General features: G+C 44.8%; 1 protein-coding gene across 1 annotated transcript in view; it reads left to right on the top strand.

Annotated features, from left to right (window-relative positions):
- LOC309565340 (phospholipase A and acyltransferase 4-like) overlaps positions 1–24,004 on the top strand; it is a 51,027-nt gene extending 27,023 nt beyond the window's left edge. Inside the window, exons 4-5 of the mRNA XM_082270255.1 lie at positions 1,640–1,899; positions 23,881–24,004. Coding sequence (XP_082126381.1) covers positions 1,640–1,899; positions 23,881–23,982 — 362 coding nt within the window. The 3' untranslated portion in view covers positions 23,983–24,004. The remainder of the gene's footprint in view (positions 1–1,639; positions 1,900–23,880) is intronic.
- Positions 24,005–24,395: the final 391 nt, after the last annotated feature.

The following is a 24,395-nucleotide window of genomic DNA, read 5'->3' as shown; positions in this document are numbered from 1 at the left end:
AAAATTGGGGTTTAGTGTTTTTTATATCTTATTTTTGAGAAGCAGTTTTATTGTTATTTCATTTAGCTTGGTTTAATGCACCAAATTTTCAATCCCTGATTGCCACAGCTGCTATTAAAGTTAGGCAATCTCCTGTATTCTTAATGTCGGGTGGGCCTAAAGGGAGAAGCAATGGTCATGCATGCGCAGCTAGTAGGGGGAGAGTACATACACCATATGATTTATCGTTCAAAGTAAGGAGTGATTGACTAATGGGTGTCCTGGTTGGAACAATGGTTGTAGCTTGCACAGAAATTTTGTTTCACAATAAACCACCTGGTTTCTAAATGATTGCAATTGTAAATTTTAAAAGCCAATATAAAGGAATTACTGTATAATGGTAAAAAAGCACTTGTTAGTTTAAAATAGAAGTTTGGCATTTTTTGTGTATTCATGTTCCATGTAACAGGGGTGTCCTTTGCCCACATGCATTTTCCTAATAGATGTCCTTCCCCATAGCAGAAAATGGGGAGGTATGACTATACTGTATATTCCTTTGTCTATCTAGCTTTTGTCAGTACTTTTCTGAAATGCCATATGAGAGTTTAGTTTACTCGTTCTGCACTGCCCAAGATCAGATATACGTATACTGCTGTACATGGGTGCTAAACTTACTAGCTCTGTCTGCTCCACCACGTATATACTGTATTTTCTGGCGTATAAGACTACTTTTGAACCTCAAAAAAATCCCCCAAAAATGGGAGGTCGTCTTATACGCCGAGTATAATATCTCCAAGTTAACCTAAGTATAAGTATTACTGGTAGATCATGTAATAGGGGGGTCGTCTTATACGCCCAGTCGTCTTATACGCCGGAAAATATGGTACATTTTTTTTTTCCCCAAACAGTGAGTTTATTGAAAACTTTAGTGCAGTACAATTAAAATAGCTCAGTAAAAGAGAAACTGAACAAGTACAACAATACACACAGTGTACAGTAAATAAAGATTGGGAAGGGCAACAGCCAAAGTGCAGGTATACAGAGTACAACCAGTTAGTGCTAGCCAATATAGGTCGGTAGTGGTGCATGAAGATAAACAAAGACAGAAACCATGTAAGGCGGGCAGTGTTCAGAACAAACTTATGCATTAGTGTCTGGACAACTCATCCACCTGTCCCAAATTTTATCGAACTTGGCGGGACATCCCCTGTGTTTTATAGAGCAATTTGTGAAAGGGAATATTGGTATTCACCTCACGTATCCACCTAGCCAAGGTTGGGGGATCGCTGCGCATCCAAGTCCTAGCTATCAGTTTCCTAGCCACAAACAGCGTCTCCTGCAAGAATATGGACATAAACTTATTCATATCCCCATCAGGGTATATACCCAGGAGACACTGCTTGGGGTCCAGTTGCAGCGGAGACCCCATCTTGTCAAGTAGAAAGGCTACCACCTGTTGCCAGTAGCCCCGGAGCTGTGAACAACTCCAGAGCTAGTGGAAAAAGGTGCCTCCAGCCGCCTGGCACATTGGACAGACAGGATCCCAATCAGGTTGGTATCTGGACATCCGAAGGGGTGTGAGGTAGGCCTGATGTATAATAAACGTCTGGGTAAGTCTAACACCTTCTGACAGGTATATACATATTTTACCCCTTCTCAGATCAAGAGGGTTGGTCCAGCTTATCTTCTGCTTTTGGAGGAACAGCTGTGGTGAGAAAGGACCGTTTGGAGTCTGTCGCCTATGGATGTGACTATAGAGTGAATAACAAGTATGACAGCAAACGTCCACCTTATCCAGCTGGAAAAATTGTTAACGCAGCATTGAAAGAAGTAGGAAAGAGGATGGACTATAGCGTCACTAGTGCCAACTGTGAGCACTTTGCAACTGATCTGAGATATGGCGAACAATTCTGTGATCAGGTACTGTATGAATCACTGACAACTAGACATTATTACTGTTCATAGTTCAGCTACTATGTGTAAAGCCCTCAGCAGAGCTGTATTCCATTGGGCTCTCTAGTCCATTTTTATGATGCGATCATATGGCAAGAAATGTGTGTAGTTGCACAATTCCCGTGACCCTATAAAAGAAGTTTAATACTACAATAAAATGAAAACCTGCTGGAAATGCAGTAAGATAATGGAACAAAGCCATCAGCTTAACCATGTCAGGCCAGGTACTCAGTCTTTGCAGATGACGCCAAGCTATGCAATGGAATAATGTCCTTACAGGATTTCTCCAACTTACAAGCTGACCTGAAGACACTGTTTTAATTGGGCAACTATGTGGCAAATGAGGTTAAATGTTGATAAATGTAAAGTTTATGCACTTGGGGGCTAAGATTATGCATGCATCATACATAGTGTGTGTGTGTGTGTGTGTGTGTGTGTGTGGGGGGGGGGGGGGGGGTAGAACTGGAGGAATCCATAGCGGAGAAGGATCTGGGGATTTTGGTAGATCATAAGCGTAATAATAGCATGCAATTTCCAAAGCAAGCAAAATCCTTTCTTGTATTAAGAGAGATAAAGAGGTAAAGACGCCAGAGAGAGAGAGATAATTTTGCCCCTGTACAAATTGGTAAGATCTCCTCTGGAATATGCAGTTGAGTTTTGGGCACCAGTTCTTAAAAAGGATATCGGATCGGGGAACTGGAGAAAGTGCAGAGAAAAGCAACTAAACTGATAAGGGGCATGGAGGAGATTAGAGGAACTGAATTTATTCTCTCTTGCGAAGAAGAGATTAAGGGGGATATGATCAACATGTATAAACACATAAGGGGTCCATATAGCAAACTTGGTGTTGAGGTATTCAATTTTAGTCATCAGAGGACAAGGGGGCACTCTTACGTCTAGAGAAAAAAAGATTTAATCTCTAAATACGGAAAGGTTTCTTCACAGTAAGAGCTGTAAAAATGTGGAATAGGCTCCCTCCAGAGGTGGTTCTGCCCAGCTATGTAGATTGCTTTAAAAAAGGCCTGGATTCTTTCCTAAATGTACATAATATAACCGGGTACTAACATTTTATAGGTAAAGTTGATTCAGGGAAAATCCAATTGCCTTGAGGGTGATCAGGAAGGATTTCTTTTTTTCCCCTGCTGTAGCAACTTGGATCATGCTTTGCTGAGGTTTTTCGCCTTCATCTGGATTGACTGTGGGTATAGGATTGTGTATATGGGATTGTATGATTTATTTTTTTATTTGTTGAACTAGATGGACTTTTTTTTTTTTCCAAGCTTGACTAGGTAACTATGTAACTCTAGCCATATAGGGGATGCCCCTAAGGAAACATGAATATAAATTAGTAGGTATAGTATTAGCAATCATATACATTTTTTAGAAGCACTACAATATGAAGGGAAACTGTAATGGTTTGAAACAATTTTTATTTATATTTGTTTTAAAATTTGTGTATTCTAAACTGGTGATTATATTTTTTTACTATTTGATATAAAGTGTTATTTAGTAAAAAAAAAAAAAAAAAAATTAATTTAGGATGTATTCACGATACCAGTGTCACAGTACATTATGGATTTTTAGAGTGGCTATTTGCTTTCAGACTGTCTCTGAAAGTTTATACTGTACAGAGTAGGTAGGGAGGGGGAAGGAAGGTGTGATGAAATGCTCACATGACTAAGTTAGTTATTTTGTGCTCTCTTGCAGCAAAGGTAATATTGGTCTGGTAAACAAAGCCTTGGGCTCCATCTGCTGGCTTTTGGATATGCAATATTTTACAGTGCTCTTAAACAATAAAACAATTGTGAGCTGCACTATGGTAACATGACTAATGAACAACAAAGAACTGTGAAAGTTTTGCTGAAAAAAACGAAACATTTCCATTACAATCATGCAGAAGAAAATGATACAAATTATAAAATACACTTATTGAAAGAAAATATAAAACATTCATTACACTACTTAACTGTTAGGCATCAGTCACATGGACATTCTACAGCGTACATCTACGTTAGGGCTGTGTTTGACCACAAGTGGATGCACGGTTGTACTATGCAGGCATTCACATTGTCAATTGGAATGTAGTGGCTGCACGGACACGGCCAGTGCTCCCAATTTGACATCCATGGGGGTAAACTGTTTTGAACGCACACTGTCTGCACTCAGTTGTGCACCCTCATGTGCACTGGGGTGCACGGAACATGTTGTACCTGTTTATCTGCAGTCTTCACTACTACTTTTTAAAGTGCTAAATTTGAACGCTCTTCGAAAAAGTGGGCGGAGAGCTGAGGTTGCACTCTGCAGAGCTGAATGAGGAGAGGTCTGAGAGCTGATTGGTGGGAAGGGACACCACCCTTTACACAGCTCACAGGAACAGAGCTGTCCATCAGTTGGAGATTCCTTCCCATCACCTTTTTTCACTTGATGTCAGGAAAACTTGTCAGAAGTGATTCATGCTAATAGCAGAGGAACGAAGCAGCAGACAGAAATGACACTTGGTGCTAATAATTAAGACAAGTACACACTATAGAATTACATATTTGGCGAGGTTGAAAAAAGACATCAGTCTATCCAGTTCAACCTATGATGTGTGTGTGCGTGTTTAAGTTTCCTGTTAACCGTACATTGTATACCCCTTTATGTTGTGGTCTTTAAGGTGCCAATCTAAGTTTTTTTGAAACTGGTGATGCTCCCTGCTGATACCACTACTTGTGGAAGAGAATTCCACATCCTTACCGCTCTGACAGTAAAGAACCCCTTACGTAGTTTAAGGTGAAACCGCTTTTCTTCTAGTTTAAGTGAGTGGCCCCTATGTCTTATTGTATTCCTTTTCTCTGAAAAGTTTGTTCCTTATGCTATGGTCACCAGTACAGTATTTGTACATTGATATCATATCCCCTCTCAAGCATCTCTTCTCCAGAGAGAATAAGTTCAGTGCTCGTAGTCTTTCCTCATAGCTGATGTCCTCCATTCCCCTAATTATCTTTGTTGCCCTTCTCTGGACTCTCTCCAGTTCCAGCACATCCTTCCTGAGGACGGGTGCCCAGAACTGGACAGCATATTCAAGATGTGGCTGGACCAGAGTCTTGTAAAGTGGGAAAATAATCTGTTTCTGGAGTGAATCCCCTTTTTTATACATGCCAGTATTGTGTTGGCTTTGCTTGCAGCGGCTTGGCATTGCTTGGTCCTTTTCCATCTTGGATTCACCCAGAGGTCCCCCCCCCCAGCGAGTCACTTGCGCTTGAATTTCTGACACCCAAGTGCATTACCTTACATTTTCCAACATTAAACCTCATCTGCCATGTAGTTGCCCACACCATTATTTTGTTCAGGTCTGCTTGTAAGGTTACAACATCCTGTATAGATGATATACCCGTCTGTAGACTATGCATAAAGAACAAGAACAATGATCTGGCTATCTCCTGGCTGAGTTCTTTAACCACTTCAATATAGGGCCCTTTCAACCCCTTCCTGCCCAGGCCAATTTTCAGCTTTCAGCGCTGTTACACTTTGAATGACAATTGCGCGGTCATACTACACCATATGAAATAATTTTTCACACAAATAGAGCTTTCTTTTGGTGGTATTTAATCACCGCTGGGGTTTTTTCTTTTTTTTTTTTTTTTACAAAAAAAAAAAAGAAAAAACAGAATTTTTGGAAAACAAAAATTCTTATTCTGTCAGTAAGTTTTGAAAATAAGTAATTTTTTCTCCTTTACTGATGGGCGCTGATAAGGCTGCACTGAGGTGACACTTATGGGCACTGAGATGGCACTGATGAGGTACTGATGGGTGGGCACTGATGGTGGGCACTGACTTTTGCTTTTCTGTAATCGGGGCACTGATGATCAGTGCCCTGATTACCTGTCCTAGACTCCCCTTTGAGGAGGATCTGCTGATCGGCTCTCCTCGCCACACACACACTGACAGTGTGATGCGAGGAGAGCCAATAAACGGCACTTCCTCATTTACATGTGACATGTGCGATTGGACACAGCCGATCACATGGGTAAAGAGCCACGTCATTGGCTCTTTACCAAGATCGGGAGCGCGCCGTGTCCTAGCAACACGGCGGGGCAATGATCGCCGCACTTGGCACCGCCTGCAAGAGCCCGTTCTGGGCTGCCATCATAACGTTGTCCCAGAACGAGAGCCGCACAACTCCACCGTCATTTGACGGTGGGCGGACGGCAAGTAGTTAAGACCCCTCGGGTGCAAGCCATCTGGTCCCAATGATTTATTTATGTTAAGTTTTTCAAGTTTAATTTTAATTCTAAGTCTATCTTCTGTTAACCATGAGGGTGCTTCCTGAGGTGTATTATTTAATTTAGCATTACTAGCTGGGTTGGTGTTGCCCCCCCAATTCTTGTGTGAAGACTGAAGAGAAGAATTTATTTAGCACTTTCGCCTGTGGCCAGATTGCCTTCGTCGTCTTTTATGGGGCCAATGTGTTCTGGTCTCGCTTTTTTACTATTTTATATACTTAAAGAATTTCTTGTTGTTTTTTTTTTTTTTTTACTCTCTTCTGCTATGTCTTTCGCGTTCTATTTTAGCTGCTTTGATTTCGCCTTTACATTTCTTATTGCACTCTTTGTAATGTTGGAATGCTGCCAATGACCCCTCAGCCTTGTATTTTTTTAAGGCCATTTCTTTAATTTTAATATGCATTTTTATGTTGGAATTTAGCCACCCAGGATTTATTTTAGCTCTTTTAAATGTATTCCCCTTTGGAATGCACTGGCCAATCCCTTTATTTAGTATGTTCTTTAAACACTACCATTTTTCCTCCGTGTTCTTTGTTCCACTTGCTGACCAACAACATGTGGGTACGTCTCTGGATTGCAAGGGTGATATCTTGATCATCTCTGCAGCAATGATCGAGAGAATTTTTTTAGGGCCGGCTCTTCAATGTAAAAGTAATTCTGGGGCAACCAGCAGCATCCAGTTTCTGGGACAGTGAGAGGAACTGATGATGATCCTCCCACTGTGACATCAGAAACTGGAAGTGACGCAGATAATGTCACTTCCGGTTTCAATCTCATGAACAAGCTGTTACAGGCTTTAACAAGCTAGACATGTGCAGTTAGTTTCCTTCTGAAATTAAATTCGGACTAATTTTTCCCTTTTCAGAAATTCAGGTGTATCTGAATTTTCGAATTGCAATAGTACCGAATTTAAATTAATAAGAAAAATAATGGAAAACCATTCGGATGAAATTCGGATTCAAATAGATTTGAAACATTTTTGAACTCGAATATTTTTCAAATTCAAAAAGTTTTCAAACTTAAAAAGTTTTCGAATTCAGATAATTTTTTTTTCCAATTTCCAAAGATAATAAAATAGAATAGAAAGTAAAGGAATATAATAAAATAGAAAGAATAATACCATATCCTGAAATTCAAATTTCAAATACAATAAAGGTGAATACATAAGAATAGAATAGAAAAAAATAATAGAATAGACTATAATAGAATAGAAAAGAATAGAATAAAAAAAAAAAATAGCATACAACAGAGAATATAACCATTTGCCAAAATTCAAATATAATCAATTTGAATTTAAATAGAATATAAAATAATAGTTTAGAATAGAAAATAACAGAATAGTGTAGTTGAAAGTCAACAGCTTACACTGGATATGTGGATAAATTGGAACCGGACAATGAGGGTCCTGGCTGCATCTTTCCACAGCTCCAAACAGGAAAACCTTCCCTTCCCCCATCCTATAGACTCTATTTATAGTCCTGTAGACAAGAGACCACCCACAGGATGTAATCTTTCTTCTTGACCACTGAAAGGTTGTTTTGTGAGTGATGTTTGCAAGACATGGTTGCTCTTAAAGCCTTTCTCCAAGAAAGGGTGAAATAAACTACCCATATTGTAAATGGGAGAAAAAAATTGCCGTTTGACTCCCGTATGTTCTGGGCAATCAGACAAAGTGCATGGAAGCTACAACATTACTTTGAACAAGGTTAACAATGTCCTTGGCAGTCTGTGGAAAGAAAATCCAGATTATGAAAGTTCATAGTCCTCCTCCTGGTCATATGGAAATGTTCAGATGAAAGTCCACTCCAATTCAGCCACCATCAGGCTCTCATTCGCATCTTCCTCAGGCTCTCGTCCGATCTTCTGGTCTGCCTCATCCCATCTAGCTTGGTCATCTGCCCTGTCTGCTCCACCTCTTAATACTCAGTACCTTAAAGTAAGACAAAGCAGATTATATGTTCCTTCCACCTGTGCCAAAAAAAACATGGCTGGGGGCGTGGCTTGGACATGGCGGTGTGAGGACGCTTTTACATGGTGCTCCCGCTCCTCTGCCTCCCTTCTCAGCAATTCTTGGTAGTTCTCTGCTGATATGAGCGTCCGTAAACGTAGGAAGACCAAGCCTGCTCTTACACCGTCTTCCAGGGCGGCATTGACTACTCCTATCCGCTCCTTCTTCCCGGACTCTAGGAGCCCGACGCCAAAGGCCCTGTCTCTGCAACCACGTGTGGGCCTGGGACCCTCAGCTGCCTCCTCTCCTGGTCAAGGGCCCTCTCTTCTGCAGGCTGTATCTCCCATCTCCCAGGCGCACCTCCTACCTCTCAACCTCCGTCGGAGGTGCAGATCGGCGATACCAAGGAGCTATGGACTCTTCTCCGGGCGTTGCTGACCAGGGCTGATATGGAGGCCATAGTCGCTCAGGTGGCGGAACAGCACAAGCGGGACTTTCAGCAGCTCGGCTGGGAAGTGGCTCAGCTGGATACCTGCTTGTCGGCAGGTGAAGCAACAGTTAGTGACCTCCAGGCACGGGTGTCCGCTCTGGAACAGTCTCAGGCCTCCCACAGTGACGCTCTGGCTGCTCACCAGCTCCGAATGGAGGACTTCGAGAACCGGAGCCGCCGCAATAACTTGTGGCATCCCGGAGGCTACCGGACCTGAAGACCTTCTGGAGACGGTACGGGCTATACTATCCCTCATCATGCCACAGGAACCCCAGGCATCCTTCGAGTTTGACAGGGTCCATCGGGCCCTGGGTGCCCGGTCGTCTGACCCTTCCAGACCCAGGGACGTGATCTGTCGCCTCCACCGGTACCCCGTCAAGAAGCGGGTGCTGCGGGAGGCCCGGCGCCAAGGGACCGGTGGAGTTCGATGGCGCATCGATCCAGATTTTCCCGGATGTACCCCGTGGCACCCTGCAACGTAGGGCGATGCTGAAGCCCTTGCTGGAACGGCTTAGACATCCGGAACTCTCCTATCGCTGGGGATTCCCCCTACAGCTCACAGTGAGGAAAGCTGGATCGTCCTTCACCCTTCGGAGACATGCGGACTTACCTGCCTTGTTTGAGTTTCTCTGTATTCCTCCTGTGGATCTGCCGGACTGGCTGGCGTGGCTCCCGGATCGAGACACCCGCCGAGGACCTGGAAGACCCGACCAACCCCTGCCGCGAAGACAGCGCCGGCTTACTCAGCGTTCCCGTGGGAGCTCCCGAGGGCCGGAGGTCGCGGCCCCTGAGACCTGACCTACTGACTGCCTCGGTCCGTGAGTATGGCCCCATCCCTTTGCTCGTGCTTCTCCTCCCTTCCCTTGTTCCGGACCCGCTACATTTCGCTGCCCGCTGATGGCTGAGACTGGCTGGTGTATTCTTTGCCTCCCGTGATCTTCCCACCGGCTCCCCCCCCTTCTTTTTTTTTTTTTTTTCCTTTTTCTTTTTTTCTCCTCTCCTCCATGTCCTCTTTTGTGGTCCACAGGGGGTGCTCTCTTATATGGCATGGTTGGGTGGGGTGGGCTCTCCCCCGGTCCGCGGGGCTCCCCCTGCCGGTATGGCGGGTCCCCTCCTGTGTGGGGGCCGCCCTGGGGGCGCGGGATGGCCTGCTCTCATGGTCTGGGCATAGCTGGGTATGATTGCACGTGTCCTCGCTTTCTATGGCATAGCTGCTTAGGCCTGGCTTCCTGGTACTTTTCAATGTATCTATTTTACTGATGCCGTCGGTGCAGTGTGAGATGGGTGTCGACCTGGCCCACGATTTTACCACGGACCTTTCATTTTATGTTCCGCCACTATCTCCCACGGGTGGTGTGGCCCCTCCGCGTTGCACCGAGGGCATGGATGTTTTTGCAGCTGTTCTATATGTATTTTCTGATTCCCCCCTGCCATACGGGGGTCACTCTCGGGGTTCTCCCTGTCCCCTACCTCCCTCATTCCTCCTTCCCTTGTCCTTTCCCCTTCCCCCTCCCTTCCTCCCCTCCCCCCTTCTTCCCCGTCTTTGTCCTGTTCTCCCCCCTCTTTCCCCCCCTCTCTCTTACGCCTCCCCCTCCTTCACCCCTCCCTCCTTCCTTCCCCCTCCTTCCTTTTGCCCTTCCTCTCCTCCCCCCCTTCCCCTTCCTCTCCTTCATGTTCCCTCCCCCTCCCCATGGGGTCATCTCACTTGTGTACTGATGTGCCTGGTACCGCTTGCGGGACCGGGGACCATTGTGTCCTCCTTGGGGTTGTGGCCCGTGCCTCTCGCAGACTGAGCCGTCTATGGCGGCCCTCAATGTCGATATTCTACACATCCATTGTTGGTCATTCTTCCTGTGCTTGTTCTCTGATGCTATCCTGGTTATCGGACGTTCTTGTCTATTTGTCCCCTTTTTTTTTCAACAAAAGGGAAAGATGGAACACTGTGGTTTATTTATGTATCTATTTACTTTATTTATTTTATTTTTTCTTTTCTTTTGTTCATTACCTCATGTTGGTATATCGCCCTGTGTTTCTCTTTCCCTGCCGAGTTGGGAGTGGCGGGGAGCGGTCACTGCTCTCCTCCAATGGTTGTGACCTTCCCCGTACCCCCTGTAGGGTTTTTTCGCACGCGGTCCCCCACACTCCACCCACGTTAGGGGTGGTGGGTTTGTAACCTCGGGCGATTCAAGACTGGTTCTCGGTGTGCCACTTGGCACAGTAGCTTTTTTTTGCCTCCTTTCCTCCCCTATTTTCCTTTTTGCTTCCTCTCCTTCTCCCCCCCCCCTTTTTTGTTTCTTTCCCTCTCTGCCCCCCATTTCCTGGGTCGACCCGATCCGTATAGTATCCCTTAATGTTAAGGGACTTAACACTCCAGAAAAGCGTTCCATCATTTTGACTGACCTCCATCGCCTTCGAGCACATGTCGGCTTCTTGCAGGAGACCCATTTCAAATTCGCCAAACTCCCGAAGCTGGGCAATCGGCGATTCCCCACCGTCTACCATTGCTGTTCGCCTGATTCCAGATCCAGAGGGGTTAGCATCTTGATCAGTAACCAAGCTCCGTGGACATTCCTAGATTCGTGGAGTGATGAATTTGGCCGGGCTCTCTTTGTAAAGGGTTGCCTGGGTTCTGTCCCGGTCACCCTTGCCAATTTTTATTTACCTAACACGGCACAGATTTCTTGCCTCGATCCTTTACTCTTGCAGCTCCACGACTTTATGGAAGGTCAGGTTCTCCTCGGAGGGGATCTTAACTTTGTCCTGGACCCGGTCCTGGATGCATCGAGAGGTGCTACCCACATCTCTTATGCTGCTCTGAAATGCCTTAAAAAGGGCTTTCACGCCTTCCACCTTGTAGACGTTTGGCGGGTCCTCCACCCATCGACCTGAGACTACACCTTTTTATTCCTCTCCCCATGACTCCTATACCCGTATCGACTATTTTCTAATCCTGCAGGCCCTATTGGGTCGTGTCGTTTCCTCTTCCATTGGCTCTATCACGGTCTTTGATCACGCGCCTGTGGTTCTTGAGCTGGATTTAGGGACCCCCGAGAACAGGCAGTGGCAGTGGCGGTTGAACGACAATCTCGTCCAGGACCCCAAAGTGCTGGAGGAGCTGCAGCTTGAACTCGGTTGGTTCTTTCTCTCCAATGCCCTTCCGGAGAGTCCCCCGTTGATGGTGTGGGAGGCTCATAAGAGTTATATGCGAGGGGTGCTGATTAAAATCGGCTCTCAACGCAAGCGAGACAGGGCCCGCCAGATGCACGAACTTCTCCTTCGAATAGAGTCGCTGGAGGCCGCCCATAAGAGATCCCTGGCACAATCCGTCCTTCAGGAGCTGACTGTCCTTCGGGAGCAGTTGCGCTCCCTGACCCTTTTCAGAGCTAAGGCTTCCTTGGCTAAATGCCGGAGAGTCTTCTATGAACATGGGGACAAATGTGGCAAAATATTAGCTCGGGCACTGCGGCAGCAGAGAGCGCAGACGTTCATACCTGAAATCCTTTCCCCCCCGAACCAGAAGGTTCAGGCTACAGACCGTATTGCGGAGGTCTTTTTCGCCGCTACTACGCCTCTCTGTACAATCTGGCCTCTGACACGACCGAGCCTGCTCGGGAGGCTTTTCGCTCTAGAATTCCTGAGTATCTACAAGCTTCGGGCCTCCCCGGTCTCCCGCTGGACGCCCTGGAGCGATTGGAAGAGCCGCTTCATCCTGCTGAGCTCTCGAGAGCCCTGGCGGAATCACAAAGGGGCAAGGTGCCAGGACCTGACGGCTACACTCTGACTTACTATAAATGTTTTGAGCATATTCTTTCCTCGCACTTCCTTGCTGCCTACAATGCGACGGGATTGGGAGCAGAGTTCCCCATGGACTCACTCCACGCGCACATCACTGTGCTGGCGAAGGAGGGCAAGGACCCCCTCCTCTGCCAGAGTTAGACCCATCTCGCTCCTCAATGTTGACTTGAAATTGTTTACCAAGATCTTAGCGTCCCGCCTGGCCCCTTTGCTCCCGCAGTTGATCCACGATGACCAGGTGGGGTTTGTCCCTTCCAGGGAGGCGAGGGACAACACTACGAAAGCACTGGACCTGTTGAATTTGGCATGGAGTCGGAAGATTCCTATGCTGCTTCTCTCGACGGACGCCGAAAAAGGGTTTGATCGGGTGAACTGGGATTTCCTTGTTGGAACACTGGAGCATATTGGACTGGGACAGCGCATGATGTCTTGGATCCGGGCGATCTACTCCCGCCCGTCGGCTTGTGTTAAGATCAATGGCCTGCTATCCGACCCGTTGGGGATCTCTAATGGGACTAGGCAGGGGTGCCCCCTGTCTCCCCTGATTTTCGTTTTGACCCTGGAACCGTTTCTGCGTTCTATTTGGGCCAATGCTGACATCACTGGGGTGAGCATTAATACGCGGTTTGCACCGAAGGTAGCGGCCTACGCCGATGACCTTCTCTTTTTCCTTACTAACCCGCTCATATCCTTGCCTAGCCTCATGAAGGAGTTCCGTGCTTACGAAGCCTTATCCTCTTACAAGATCAATCATCAGAAATCTGAGGCACTGCCCGTTGCGATGACTCCGGCATTGTTGAATCTCCTCCGGGAGGACTTCCCTTTTAAGTGGAGTTCTTCCCAAATAAAATACTTGGGTATTTTCCTCCCCAACTGCCCCGACCGCATCTTTGAATGCAACTTCCCTCCTCTTCTCTCTCGGATTTGGAGGGGTGGCAGAAGGGATGTTCTCCTGGTTTGGGCGTTGCAACATTATCAAGATGAATGTCATGCCTCGTCTGCTGTATGTTCTGCAAGCCCTTCCAATCGCTGTTCTCCTGGTCTTCCTGCGTAAAATAAACGAAGCCTTTCGTAGGTTTCTTTGGGTGAGGGGCCCTCCCCGCCTTTCGATTTAAGGTTCTCCGCATGCCCAAGCTCAGTGGTGACATGGCCTTTCCGGATGCGGCCCTGTATTACGCTGCTTGCCACCTTGCCAGGGTCGTGGACTGGCACGTCCATGGCCACCTCAAGCAATGGATCAGGATTGAGCGGAGTGTGGGGGATGCTCCTCCGGAATCCCTCTTGTGGGGCACTTCCGATTTGCCGAAACGCGTGTCTGACCACCCGACCGTGGGGGCTACCCTGAGACTGGGCCGCAGGATCTGCGGTGAGGGCCTGATTGCCTCTCTACCTTCTCCTCTGTTCCCAGTTATTGAGAAACAAGACTTCTCCCCAGGTCTGCTGGATCAGGGTTTCCGTACCCTGAAGTCCAGAGGTTTCCATCAGGCCAGACACTTCATCGTTGGGGGGCGGTGGGTTTCTAGGCAAACCCCCTTCTCCAGTACTTCCTATGAGGTGCTGTCCTTTTGGCAAAAGGTACAGCTGGCTCACTTTCTGCAGTCCCTGCCGCCTGCGACCTCTTTTGCTAGACGCCTTATGCCTTTTGAGGAGCTGTGTGTCTCGGACGCTCCTTTACGCCATACCATATCTCTGATCTATCGTCTTCTGACGGGGCCTGATCCCTCCTCCAAACCACTGTATATCTCCCTTTGGGAGCGGGACTTGGGCCTGCCTTTTTCGGACCACCAAGTAGAACGGATTTTTTTCTTCACTTACAAAACTTCCACCTGTTCCAAATATCAGGAGGCGGGGTATAAGTTATTGACCAGGTGGTACTACACTCCGGCCCAGTTGCGCAAAATGTTCCCTTCCTGCTCCGATCTTTGCTTCTCCACATCTTTTGGTCTTGCAGCCGTCTTCAACCCTTTTGGGCGGAGGTACTACGCATTGCACAAAAGTTCATGGACCATGCCCTCACTCTGTGTCCTGGCCTTTTTCTTCTCCACCACAACGAATTCCCACGAGCATCCTATAGAAAATCAATACTGCCGCTTCTTTTCACTGCGGCCAAGAGCTGTATCCCTCTTCTCTGGAAGCAGTCGCAGCCTCCCACAGTGGCTATGTGGCTGCGGAAGGTGGCCTGCATCAACGAAATGGAAGATCTTGTGGCCGCTGACCGGGGCAATAGGGAGCAGTTCCTCAAGAGGTGGTACTACTGGCATGAGTTCAGTTTCTCCGAAGAATACAAAGCATTGGTAGCCTAGTTAGGCATATGCGGACCGGGCGGCCGTCTCTTCCCCGCCGCTTTCCCCCCTCCATTCCTCCCTCCTCTCTTTCCTCCCTCCTTTCCTCTTGTTCCCCCCCCCCCCCTTCTTCTTTTTTTTTTTTTTTTTTGTCTGTTTCTCATGTCCTTTCCCCTCACGTGGTGGGTTCTTCCCCACTTTCATATGAAAGAAGTGAAGAGGAGACAAAGGGGATTGTCAATCACTCTCTGTTTCTCTTGTGTTTGTCACTCCCCTTGGGCATACATACACTTGTTCATACTGGACGACTGTTGGGACTTGGCATGCCCGGAGTGGGTCCCTTCCTCATAATACCTTGGCCATATGAAGATGCCGGGGGAGGGCGGGGCCTCTTCGGGGGCCGGGCTCCCCATAGCAATTCTCTCTGACTTTTTGGGAGCTGCATTTTGCTATGTGGTCTTATGTACTACGATTACTGGTATTCACTAGAGCTGTTTGTTTGTTTTTTGTTTTTGCTTTGCCTGTGATTCTGTACATGGACCATTACCATTGTTTTTGCATGATGTGTATGCCTTTCCCTCTCCTAATAAACGTTGAATTTAAAAAAAAAAAAAAAAAACATGGCTCACTGCTTACATTGCTTACATTTCTCTATTTGCTGATTTTTAACTGCAAAACTATTGTAGGGTGCCCACTGTTGCCTTGAAACATTTTCAAGGTAAGGCATTGACTTCCAACGTAAAGAACAAACTTGCAATTCTCTCCGTGCTGTCCTGGAAACACAGGCCTGCTGTTGTCCAACCTTCACAGCATGGCAGGATCTAGCAAAATGCCCCATTCTATGACAACAAAAACACTTAATGCGACTGAATTTACCATTCCCAACCACTTGCTTCCACCTCCTAAACAAAGCTGGTGTAGGAATCCCATTTATTTCCTCTCTAGGGAACACCACCTTAAGTAAATCAGCTCACGTGTCTCCTGGAGACCATAGGCCTTGCCTTCCTTGTTTTTTCTGACCTAATTTGGCCATAGCTGATCAGATTCCCAGCTTATGGTAAGTAACAGTGCCACATGTCCTACTTTTGCTTACAGGCTTGGGGTCTTTGTCCTTTGTTAGGGCATCATTAGACTTGTTTGTTATTTGAGGGCTGCACACCACTCATTCAAATCTTCAGCTCTGCCTACAGGGGTTTGAACACACTTCGAAGCCACTGCAGGTTTAACTTTGAGTGCCCTATTTCCTAAATCATTTGCCTTGTTTACAGTGTCAGCACTGCAAGCTATTCCTTGAGCTCAGTTTGGGTATACCCCTTTACCACTTCATTTAGTTCATCACGAGTACTATTCCACAAACCATTCTCTTCACCATGCTCACAAGTTATTTTCCTTTTTCTCTACTGTGTGATTATTGGATGTGCCTGACACTCATCCAGGTCATCGCTATCATCCGAATAGGACACATACTCATCATCTGAAGACTGGAGCGTGTTTTCAGGATTCCATGTGGGATCTGCAATCATCACTCTCACTTTACACTTCTTCTCTAAGGCAACTAAGGCATTACTTTGCATACATTCTTTGGTCATAACCAACATCTTGTTAACTTCCTGTAACTTTCTCAAGTGCTTCATTCTTCTGCTCCGCATGGCAAAGGGCCTGCACAACTAACCGCCCGAGTAGTGGCAGCGGCTTTTCGTTCCTTCTTAGAATACATGCTCAAATCTAAACGCAAAACCTATGTACCAAGGTCTGGATAGATTGGAACAGCATATTTAATCAATTCCTCTGCAATGGGTTTCCAATACCCAGAACAGACCCACGTTGGAATCGCTCCATACTTAGACGCTGATTCCTTCCCTCCCGTCCTCTTGCTTTTTTTTTAAACCAAGTATGCATCTCTCTCAGGAGGAACACAAATGCAAAATAACAATCACAATCTTTATGTATTATCCTTGCTCAAAGTGACTGTGCTAAGGGCTCATTCACTAAACTGCTGACTCTAGCAACAATTCTATGAATAATCCTCATACACCCTCTATAACACAATATTTCATCCAAATTTTCTATATTTAGTGACCATACAGTATCCTGCCGACTACGCCGGTTGTATCAAATGTGGGAACAACAAAATTTATGATGAAGGTATACTGGGCAGCCACTGAAATATCTAGTGAATATTTAATATGAACAGACCCACCAAAAGCAATTTTGATAAAAAGCATAAAACAAAACTTTACTGGACATCAAAATGTATTTTCTGTTATATTCTTTTCTATTCTAATTATAGTATTTTTTTCTATTCTATTAATTTACCTTTTTTCTACTTTTTTTTTGTCTTCGGAAATTGGAAAACAAATTGAAAAGTTTTTTTGAATTTGAAAACTATTCGAATTCGGAAAATTCTAATGTATACAAACAAACTAAATGAATTCTGAAAACGAAATAAATGGAATGAATGAATTTAACGTAGCGAATTTATGCAAATAACTAATTGAAACAAAACAAACTTTCGTTCTGCACATGTCTAGAACAAGCATCTGATAAAACTGATCTTGGTTTGATAAGGTGATTTGGAGGACAGAGGAGAGATATGGGGTATAATAGACCCCAGATTTTTCTATAAAAACGACCTGTCATGGCCCATGCTATCACAAGGGATGTTCTTCAATAAGAGAGAAAAAAAAATCAAAGATACAGTGTAATTTTTTTAAATTAAAAAATGTAATTGCCCCATTCCCCCGTGGTCATGTACAAATGCTAACATGCATGTTGGTGCCACACGCATATGGGCCTCTAATGAAAAAAAATATATACTGGGTTCTTAGTAGTTTTCTAGCAAAAAAAATGTAGTTTTTTTTACATACTTGTGAAAAGTGTCAGAATTGGCCTGGGGCTCAAGTGGTTAAAAAAATATACATGTTTTGATATTAGGATTGGTTCTAAAACAAAATTGTCAAAATTTACTTTGCTAGCCACAGAACAACTTTTAGCTCAACTTTCATTTCTTTCTATTGACCTTTATTGCTACAAAGAACCAAACCGGCACAAGCCTTTAAACAAGCAAGTTTGTTTTCCAAAGAGTTATTGGTTGTAAACCCTTCCATATACCAGGGAAGGGACTATCATCGGGTGATACACAGAGCTGAAACAAATCCTCCTACATAAATTGTGTCGGTCTTCTTGTTCTGCTCTCACTACACGTATGCCCCAGGCTTGTGCAGCTCAACATACAGCTAAACCTTTAATCCTGCAATAACCAGTCCTTTTTGTAACTTAAGGCTTTATTCCAGAGATAGAATAGTGGTCACATGACAGGTTACAAGTCAGAATGGATATGCGAATAGGATTGTGAATAGAGGTGAAACTGTAAATAAACATATAAAGGCATATAATCAGTATACAAACATAAACAGTATATGCATTGAGTACATAACCAACAGTTCATAGGCATACCAGCGATGCTTCAAAGGGGGGTTCAGGAATCTTCCCACAGCAACCTCAGATGCTGTCTGCTCCTTCCTGAGGTAAATCTTAAAATGGAGATTCTCTCAGAGAGGGGTGGAACTAATATCCAGCAATAGAGTACAGGAAGTACCTAAAAGGGCTGTATAACGGTCTATGTTACAGTGGCATCTTGTGGATCATATTGGTATTACAAGTTCCAATAGCATTAATTTCCCTATGCTGGAGGCATGACACTTCTCTTTACATCTGTTAAAAGTGCAGAGTTTTTAAGCGTGTCTGAGGGGGGCGGAGAGCTTAAGTTACTCTGCAGAGCTCATTGGAAGGAAGAAAGGGACACACCCCCTTCACACAGCACACAGGAACAGAGTTGAGGATACCAATCTGCTGGAGCTCCCTCCCCTGTCTAAGTTTTTCTCTTGGTTTGTCAGAAGTGATTCATGCTGATAGCAAAGGAACAAAGCGACAGACAGAAATGACACTTAGTGCTTTTAATTGATGCAAGCACACACTATAGAGGGCATACCTCACAACTTTTTGAGATGGGGAACGAGGGACAACTTTTAGCAAAAGTATGTAGGCATAGGACACACACCCTGCCACACCCCCTTAAAGGAGAATCCTTTAAAAAAAGATTTTGACAATTACAAATGCAGCAATTTGGAGGATGATTGGGTGCGTTCAGGGTGATGTGGCCGTAGGCTATTGAATGCTATTTTGATATATAGTATGCTGTACTTATTTTATACTTGCAGCACCCTCCTAGGTAGGTGCTAGTGAGCGAGTATAGTTTTGAGCTCTGTCTGCTTACCAAAGGTGCTGCAGTTAAATCTATACTGTTCTCTGCCTTCCAGAGAGCAGGATCTGTTAGTGAGGTCTGCTCAGTGTGCCCAGTAAAAAGCCTCTGGCTCTAATCAGGTGATTGAAAAAAAAAACCCATTGCACTCCATGCATCCAGCACCCTGCATGTAGATTAGGGGGCCGGACGCATGGATGGGGGGGCGCCGCCCCTGCGCCCTCAACACACCCACCGCCACTGAGGGAGGCATGTTGGACAGTGGAAGTAAACCTCACGAATGGGTGCATAGGCTTTTGATACAGTCCTGATGATTGGCAGAGGGCAGGTTGCCTTGGTGCATGCTGCTGTAGCACCCTCCTAGGTAGGTGCTAGAGAGTGAGTATAGTTTTGGCTCTGTCATAGTTTTGGCTTTGGCATCTATCAGAGGAGCAGCAGGCAAATTCTATATCGGGGAGCAGGATCTGTGGGTTAGGTCTGCTCATGGTGCTCAGTGTGTGATTAATTTGGTCTAGGGGAGTGTTCCACACTGGTCCAATGGGAAGGCATGTTGGACAGTGGAGGAAACCTGACCAATTGGTACACAGGCTTTGATACAGACCCAGTGACTGGCACAGACTGCTGTCTCTGTGCATTGTGGGGCGTGGTATAAAAGCCAGGAGCACATGTGCTTGGGGTCTTTGGCTGGTGAGCAGAGTCCCGGAGGGAGGGGGACGGCTATCTCCTCCTATGCATTGGTGGCACGTGGTCACAGGCAGTCAGCCTGGTGAGCCAGATGGAAGGAGCTGAACCCAGAGGTCCAGGAGAGCTGACTAGAGGGGTTGAGGCACTGGAGAACCTGGGAAAAAGTGTCGTGAGTACAGGGGACCGTGTCTGAGGGCCTGACCTGTGAGAGGGCCACCCCAGATTAAAGTAGTCAGAAGACGGGTGTCAGCTGGTGGAATGAAAGGGGGTGCTAGGCGAGTACCCTGAAGATAGTTGCTCAATCAAGTCTTCAAAGACTTTACCTTTTTCAATTCATCTAGTGGCAAGGTGAATCTGCAGCTTGGCTGCATCCTCATCAACTGAATAGTTCAATTCTGAAGTATCCCACTCTATCCCTTCTCCCATCCCTATTTAATAAAAAACTACAAAAACTACAACCCCTAGACTGATTGACTGAGCCAGAAAGTAAAGTGTTAGTTGTACAGGAAGTTGCTAACAGTAACCAAGAGGGACCCTAAAAGGTGAAGAATTCAGCAGTCCTCAAGGGGCAGTGCTACACTGGGATATTGTATAAAAGTCAGGAGCACATGTGCTCGGGTCTTTCGTTGGAGAGCAGAGTCCCGGAGGGAGGGGGCGGCTGCCTCCTCCTCTGTAGAGGTGCCATGCGGTCTCAGGAGGTCATTCTGAGGACCGGAGGAGTGGTCGACAGGAGCTGAACCCAGAGGTCCAGAGAAGCTGACTGAGAGGGGAGACACTGGAGATCCTGTTTCTGCAGTATCTGGAGTACAGGAACTTGTGTCAAGGGGCCTGACCTGAGGGGGGCTACCCCTGCTCATAGGATAGTCAGTGGACCGGGTGTCAGCAGAAAGAGGATGCTAGGGAGAGTATCCTGAAAATAAAATATTGTTCATTAAGTTGTTTTGAGAGAGGATAAAGAAAGCAAGAGACTTAACCCTATTCCTCTAAAGTAGCAGGATGAATTAACAGCCTAGCTGTTCCATATCTACAAGAGGAGTTGTGAAGATAGAAGTCCTTAGATATTGTGAATAGTTAAATTGGAGTATCTTCTGTCCACCAGACTTTTATTCAGAGTACTTTTGTTTATGTTGTTAAAAATCACATGTTAGGTTTTCTGGATTCACACAAGTTAAGTTATGTGCAGAGCGCAAGTGCCCCCTACTGTTCTTTTTTGGTATAGCTTCAGTTGTTCTGCTGTATTACATGTTGTAAACTCTCAGAATGTATTAACATTGTTAGGAACCAGGGCATTCTGGGTAGGATTTCTACAGGAAGTGAATCAGCCACCATTTTGAGAAGATACAGCAGGGCAGCAAGACCTGTTTTCTCAATCTCTCACAATCACGAATGAGAGAGCCTAAAAAGTGAGTTCTTGTTATCCCATCCTGTATTTTAGAGCACTGTTTCTTTATTGTATGCAATTTTGTACTGATTGATGTTTGTTTTTATCAATTTGTAGTTTTACCTGGCTTGTTCTAATAAATTTGAGATCAAAGAAATTTGGTATCGGAAGTTTATGGAGCAGCTCTCTGTCCTAGAGACAGAACACACTATTCCCTTCTCCTATCCCCATTACAAAAAAAACCCCAATACCCATGGACTGTTTATTGCAGCCAAGAGGAATCTAGGCACTGTATTTACTTATAACTGTGTGTTGGTAAACCAAGGGAGCCCGCAGAGTCAGTATCCAGAAGTCCCTGCGGGGGGCAGTGCTACATACTGAAAACCAAATAAAGTTTAAAAAAATAAATAACAATCTGGTGCTGAGGCAAGATGCTGAATGTAACATACAGCTCAATTAAAATTATTAAAGCGTAGAAATTAGATGAAAGTTTTAGCACTGGAAAACACCTTTTGATAGATAAATAGTGCATTTTATATACAACTTATATTTCAGACCAAAATGAGGAACAAATGAGGAGGAAAAAGGGACAGATGGACTTTGTTCCAAATCAGGGACAGACCCTCAAAATCAGGGATAGTTGGGATCTTAGAGAGGGATATGCTTTGTTTAAATGACATGTCTGATGTTTACAACCGCTTTATCTGATTTTGGAAGGAGAATCGAATAAGCCCCAATGGATCAATTCTAATGTCATGCTGAGAATTTAATTTATTTATGAATCTAAGGGTCCATGTACACGGGACACTGGAAATGGCCGTTTAGGAGCAGTTGGGCATTTTTTTCAGAAGCCCCTGAACCCATCTACATTTTATCTTTATCTTATCTGTCCATGTACACCAGGTCATTTGCAGGCAGTTGCGTTCAGGGACTTTTTTTAGAACGCAATTATTTGCGTTCGAACGTGTGTTTCCCGGCGTTTCAAACGCACAAACGCGTCCGAACGCGATGACCCGCGTTTAGCGTTCGTGTTTTTCCATTTTAAAGGAAAATTATTTTTTTGACTTCTAGGAACGGTTCTAAACGCAAACGCCGCTAAACGCGGGTACAAACGCGACCGAACAGACGTTTCAAATGTCCTAAAAATTCCAGCATTCAAAGGGACTTTTAACAACGTCCCGTGTACATGGAGCCTAAGGTATACTGGTCATAACCTGGTATGTAACTTTTTATTAGCTTTCAAATCCAACATTTATTTTTAATTTTTTTTTAAGGCCTAAGTGTAGCTAAAATACAAAAACAGAAAAATCAGCACAAGGGACATAACAGTCAGAAGAAGAGAAATCCGCTCTAAAAACATATACTGTTACTAGAAATCTTCCACCATCATAATCTTCCAATGCAATGGAGGATAATACAACTTAGGGGCTGTCTCCAAGAAAGCCTGACTCTATCCATCCTTCTGCTCAGCTGGTACTACAGCTTTTATGAATGAATCAGGATTTCTGAATGGAGGGGGTGGATATATCAATCCTTCATCTGTCCTCCATTTATAAATCCTGTATCATTCAGAGAAGCTGTAGTACAGCTTCTAGGAATGGAGGAGGTAGGCAAAAAGGGTGGGCATAGCTGGGCTCTCTTGAAAATAGCCCGTTACAGCCCCCCAGTTGTATTAACCGCTGCCACACCAGAAGATTGTGGAGGTGGGGGGCAGCATGGACAGGGGAGTTCTACTAACAGAAGAGGAATCGGCACAAGGGGCACATCCTCCTGACTGTAAATGTCCATTGTGTGATTTTTCTGGCTTTTATTTTAACTACACTTAGGCTTTAAATTTTGGATACAGTGGAGAGCCTTTGTCAAATTGTTATTGATGTCTGTGACATTTTCTCTTCACTTCTTCCTATTTGATGGGTGTCAGTAAGAAAGACGAGAGGGGGAAATGTATTCACTGACAACAATTAAAACAAAGTTTTAGCAGGGTGAGAGAGGTCTAGAACTAAGTTTTGAACTTGTGTCATCACTCGGGATATTTCTCCTTACTTCCTGTCCAGTTAATGAGTGACAGAGCAGGAAGTGAGGGAATATCCCCTGTATGGGGGCACATATAGCAATAAAATCCTAGCAAAAAATCCACCCCACATCTTCATCTTTCACACCTAAAAAGGGGTACCTGTCTACAGAGACACTGTGTAAAATTATAAACAAAAATGGCTAGCATTCCAAAGGTAGTAGATCTCAAAATTTCTACTGAGAGCTTAGTAGCAAAACATAGCTTATGCAGTAAAAACTCACGTTTGTGTTTTTTTTTTTTTTTTTTTTGTTTCTACTATATAAGCTATCTTTTGCTACTAAGCGCCCAAAAAATTTTGATCTACTGCTTTTGGAGTGCTGCCTGTTTTTGTTTGTAGTGGTAAGAACCCTCCCACTGAAGTGCCGGTTCACTCACATGCGATGTCTGTGCATTGCGAATTCAGACATACAAAGTCTCACAGGACTCTTTTTTTTTTTTTTTGGTCCGCACCAGAATCAGATCGCATGGGTGTTCACACCTATGCGATCCAATTCATGTCCGAACTGACAGTTTGCAATGCGATATGCAAACTGATCTGGGGGGTGTCGTAACTTTGTATTGACACACCCGGTGATTCGCTTATGGCAGTGTGAACTGCATTGGATTCGCAGGGTTTCCGCTTAGCATGTGTGATCTGGCACTAATTTAAAAAAAAATGGCTGGAGCTGGGACTTTACGTTTTTGTAGAATCACAAAAGGATACACTAGCTATTTCTGTAATAATATAAGTATTTACAAAGCATTTACAGTATGTTGCTGTTCTTACAGGTGGATAACGCAAAGATGTATGCAGCTGGAGGTACAGCTATCGCTGCTGTTTTTGCAGCATTTGCAATATCTTCAATGAGAAGTAATCGTCAGAAGCAGTGAGAAACCCAGGAACCTTAAAGGGGAAACTCCATTTTAGTGGGGAAAAAATGGCAAATAAAGAAAAAACAATATAGCGTATACAATTGCGATACAAATCATATTGTGATTGAATGTTATTAAAAATTGCCTTTCCTTTTCAATCTGCAGCTTGTAATTTTCTGAAAATGCAATGCAATGTAATAGGGCTACCTGGAGCTGTTCTGTACACAGAATGTATACTGACCACACCCCAGAAACATCATTTCCTGCTTGTGTGATTGGCTCACCAATTTTCCCAGAAGTCTGCCTAAGATACGTCAGATTTCTTGCATCCTCTGCAACAAAAATTTAATTTCTCTATCGTTCATCGACAGACGCAGCTCCATCCAGTCAGAGACTATAGGTTATGCTCCTCCTATCAGGAATAGTCACTA

Source organism: Pelophylax lessonae, assembly GCF_965119305.1.
Source record: "Pelophylax lessonae genome assembly, chromosome: 10".
NCBI lineage: Eukaryota > Metazoa > Chordata > Amphibia > Anura > Ranidae > Pelophylax > Pelophylax lessonae.
This window is presented reverse-complemented; position numbering and strand designations above follow the sequence as displayed.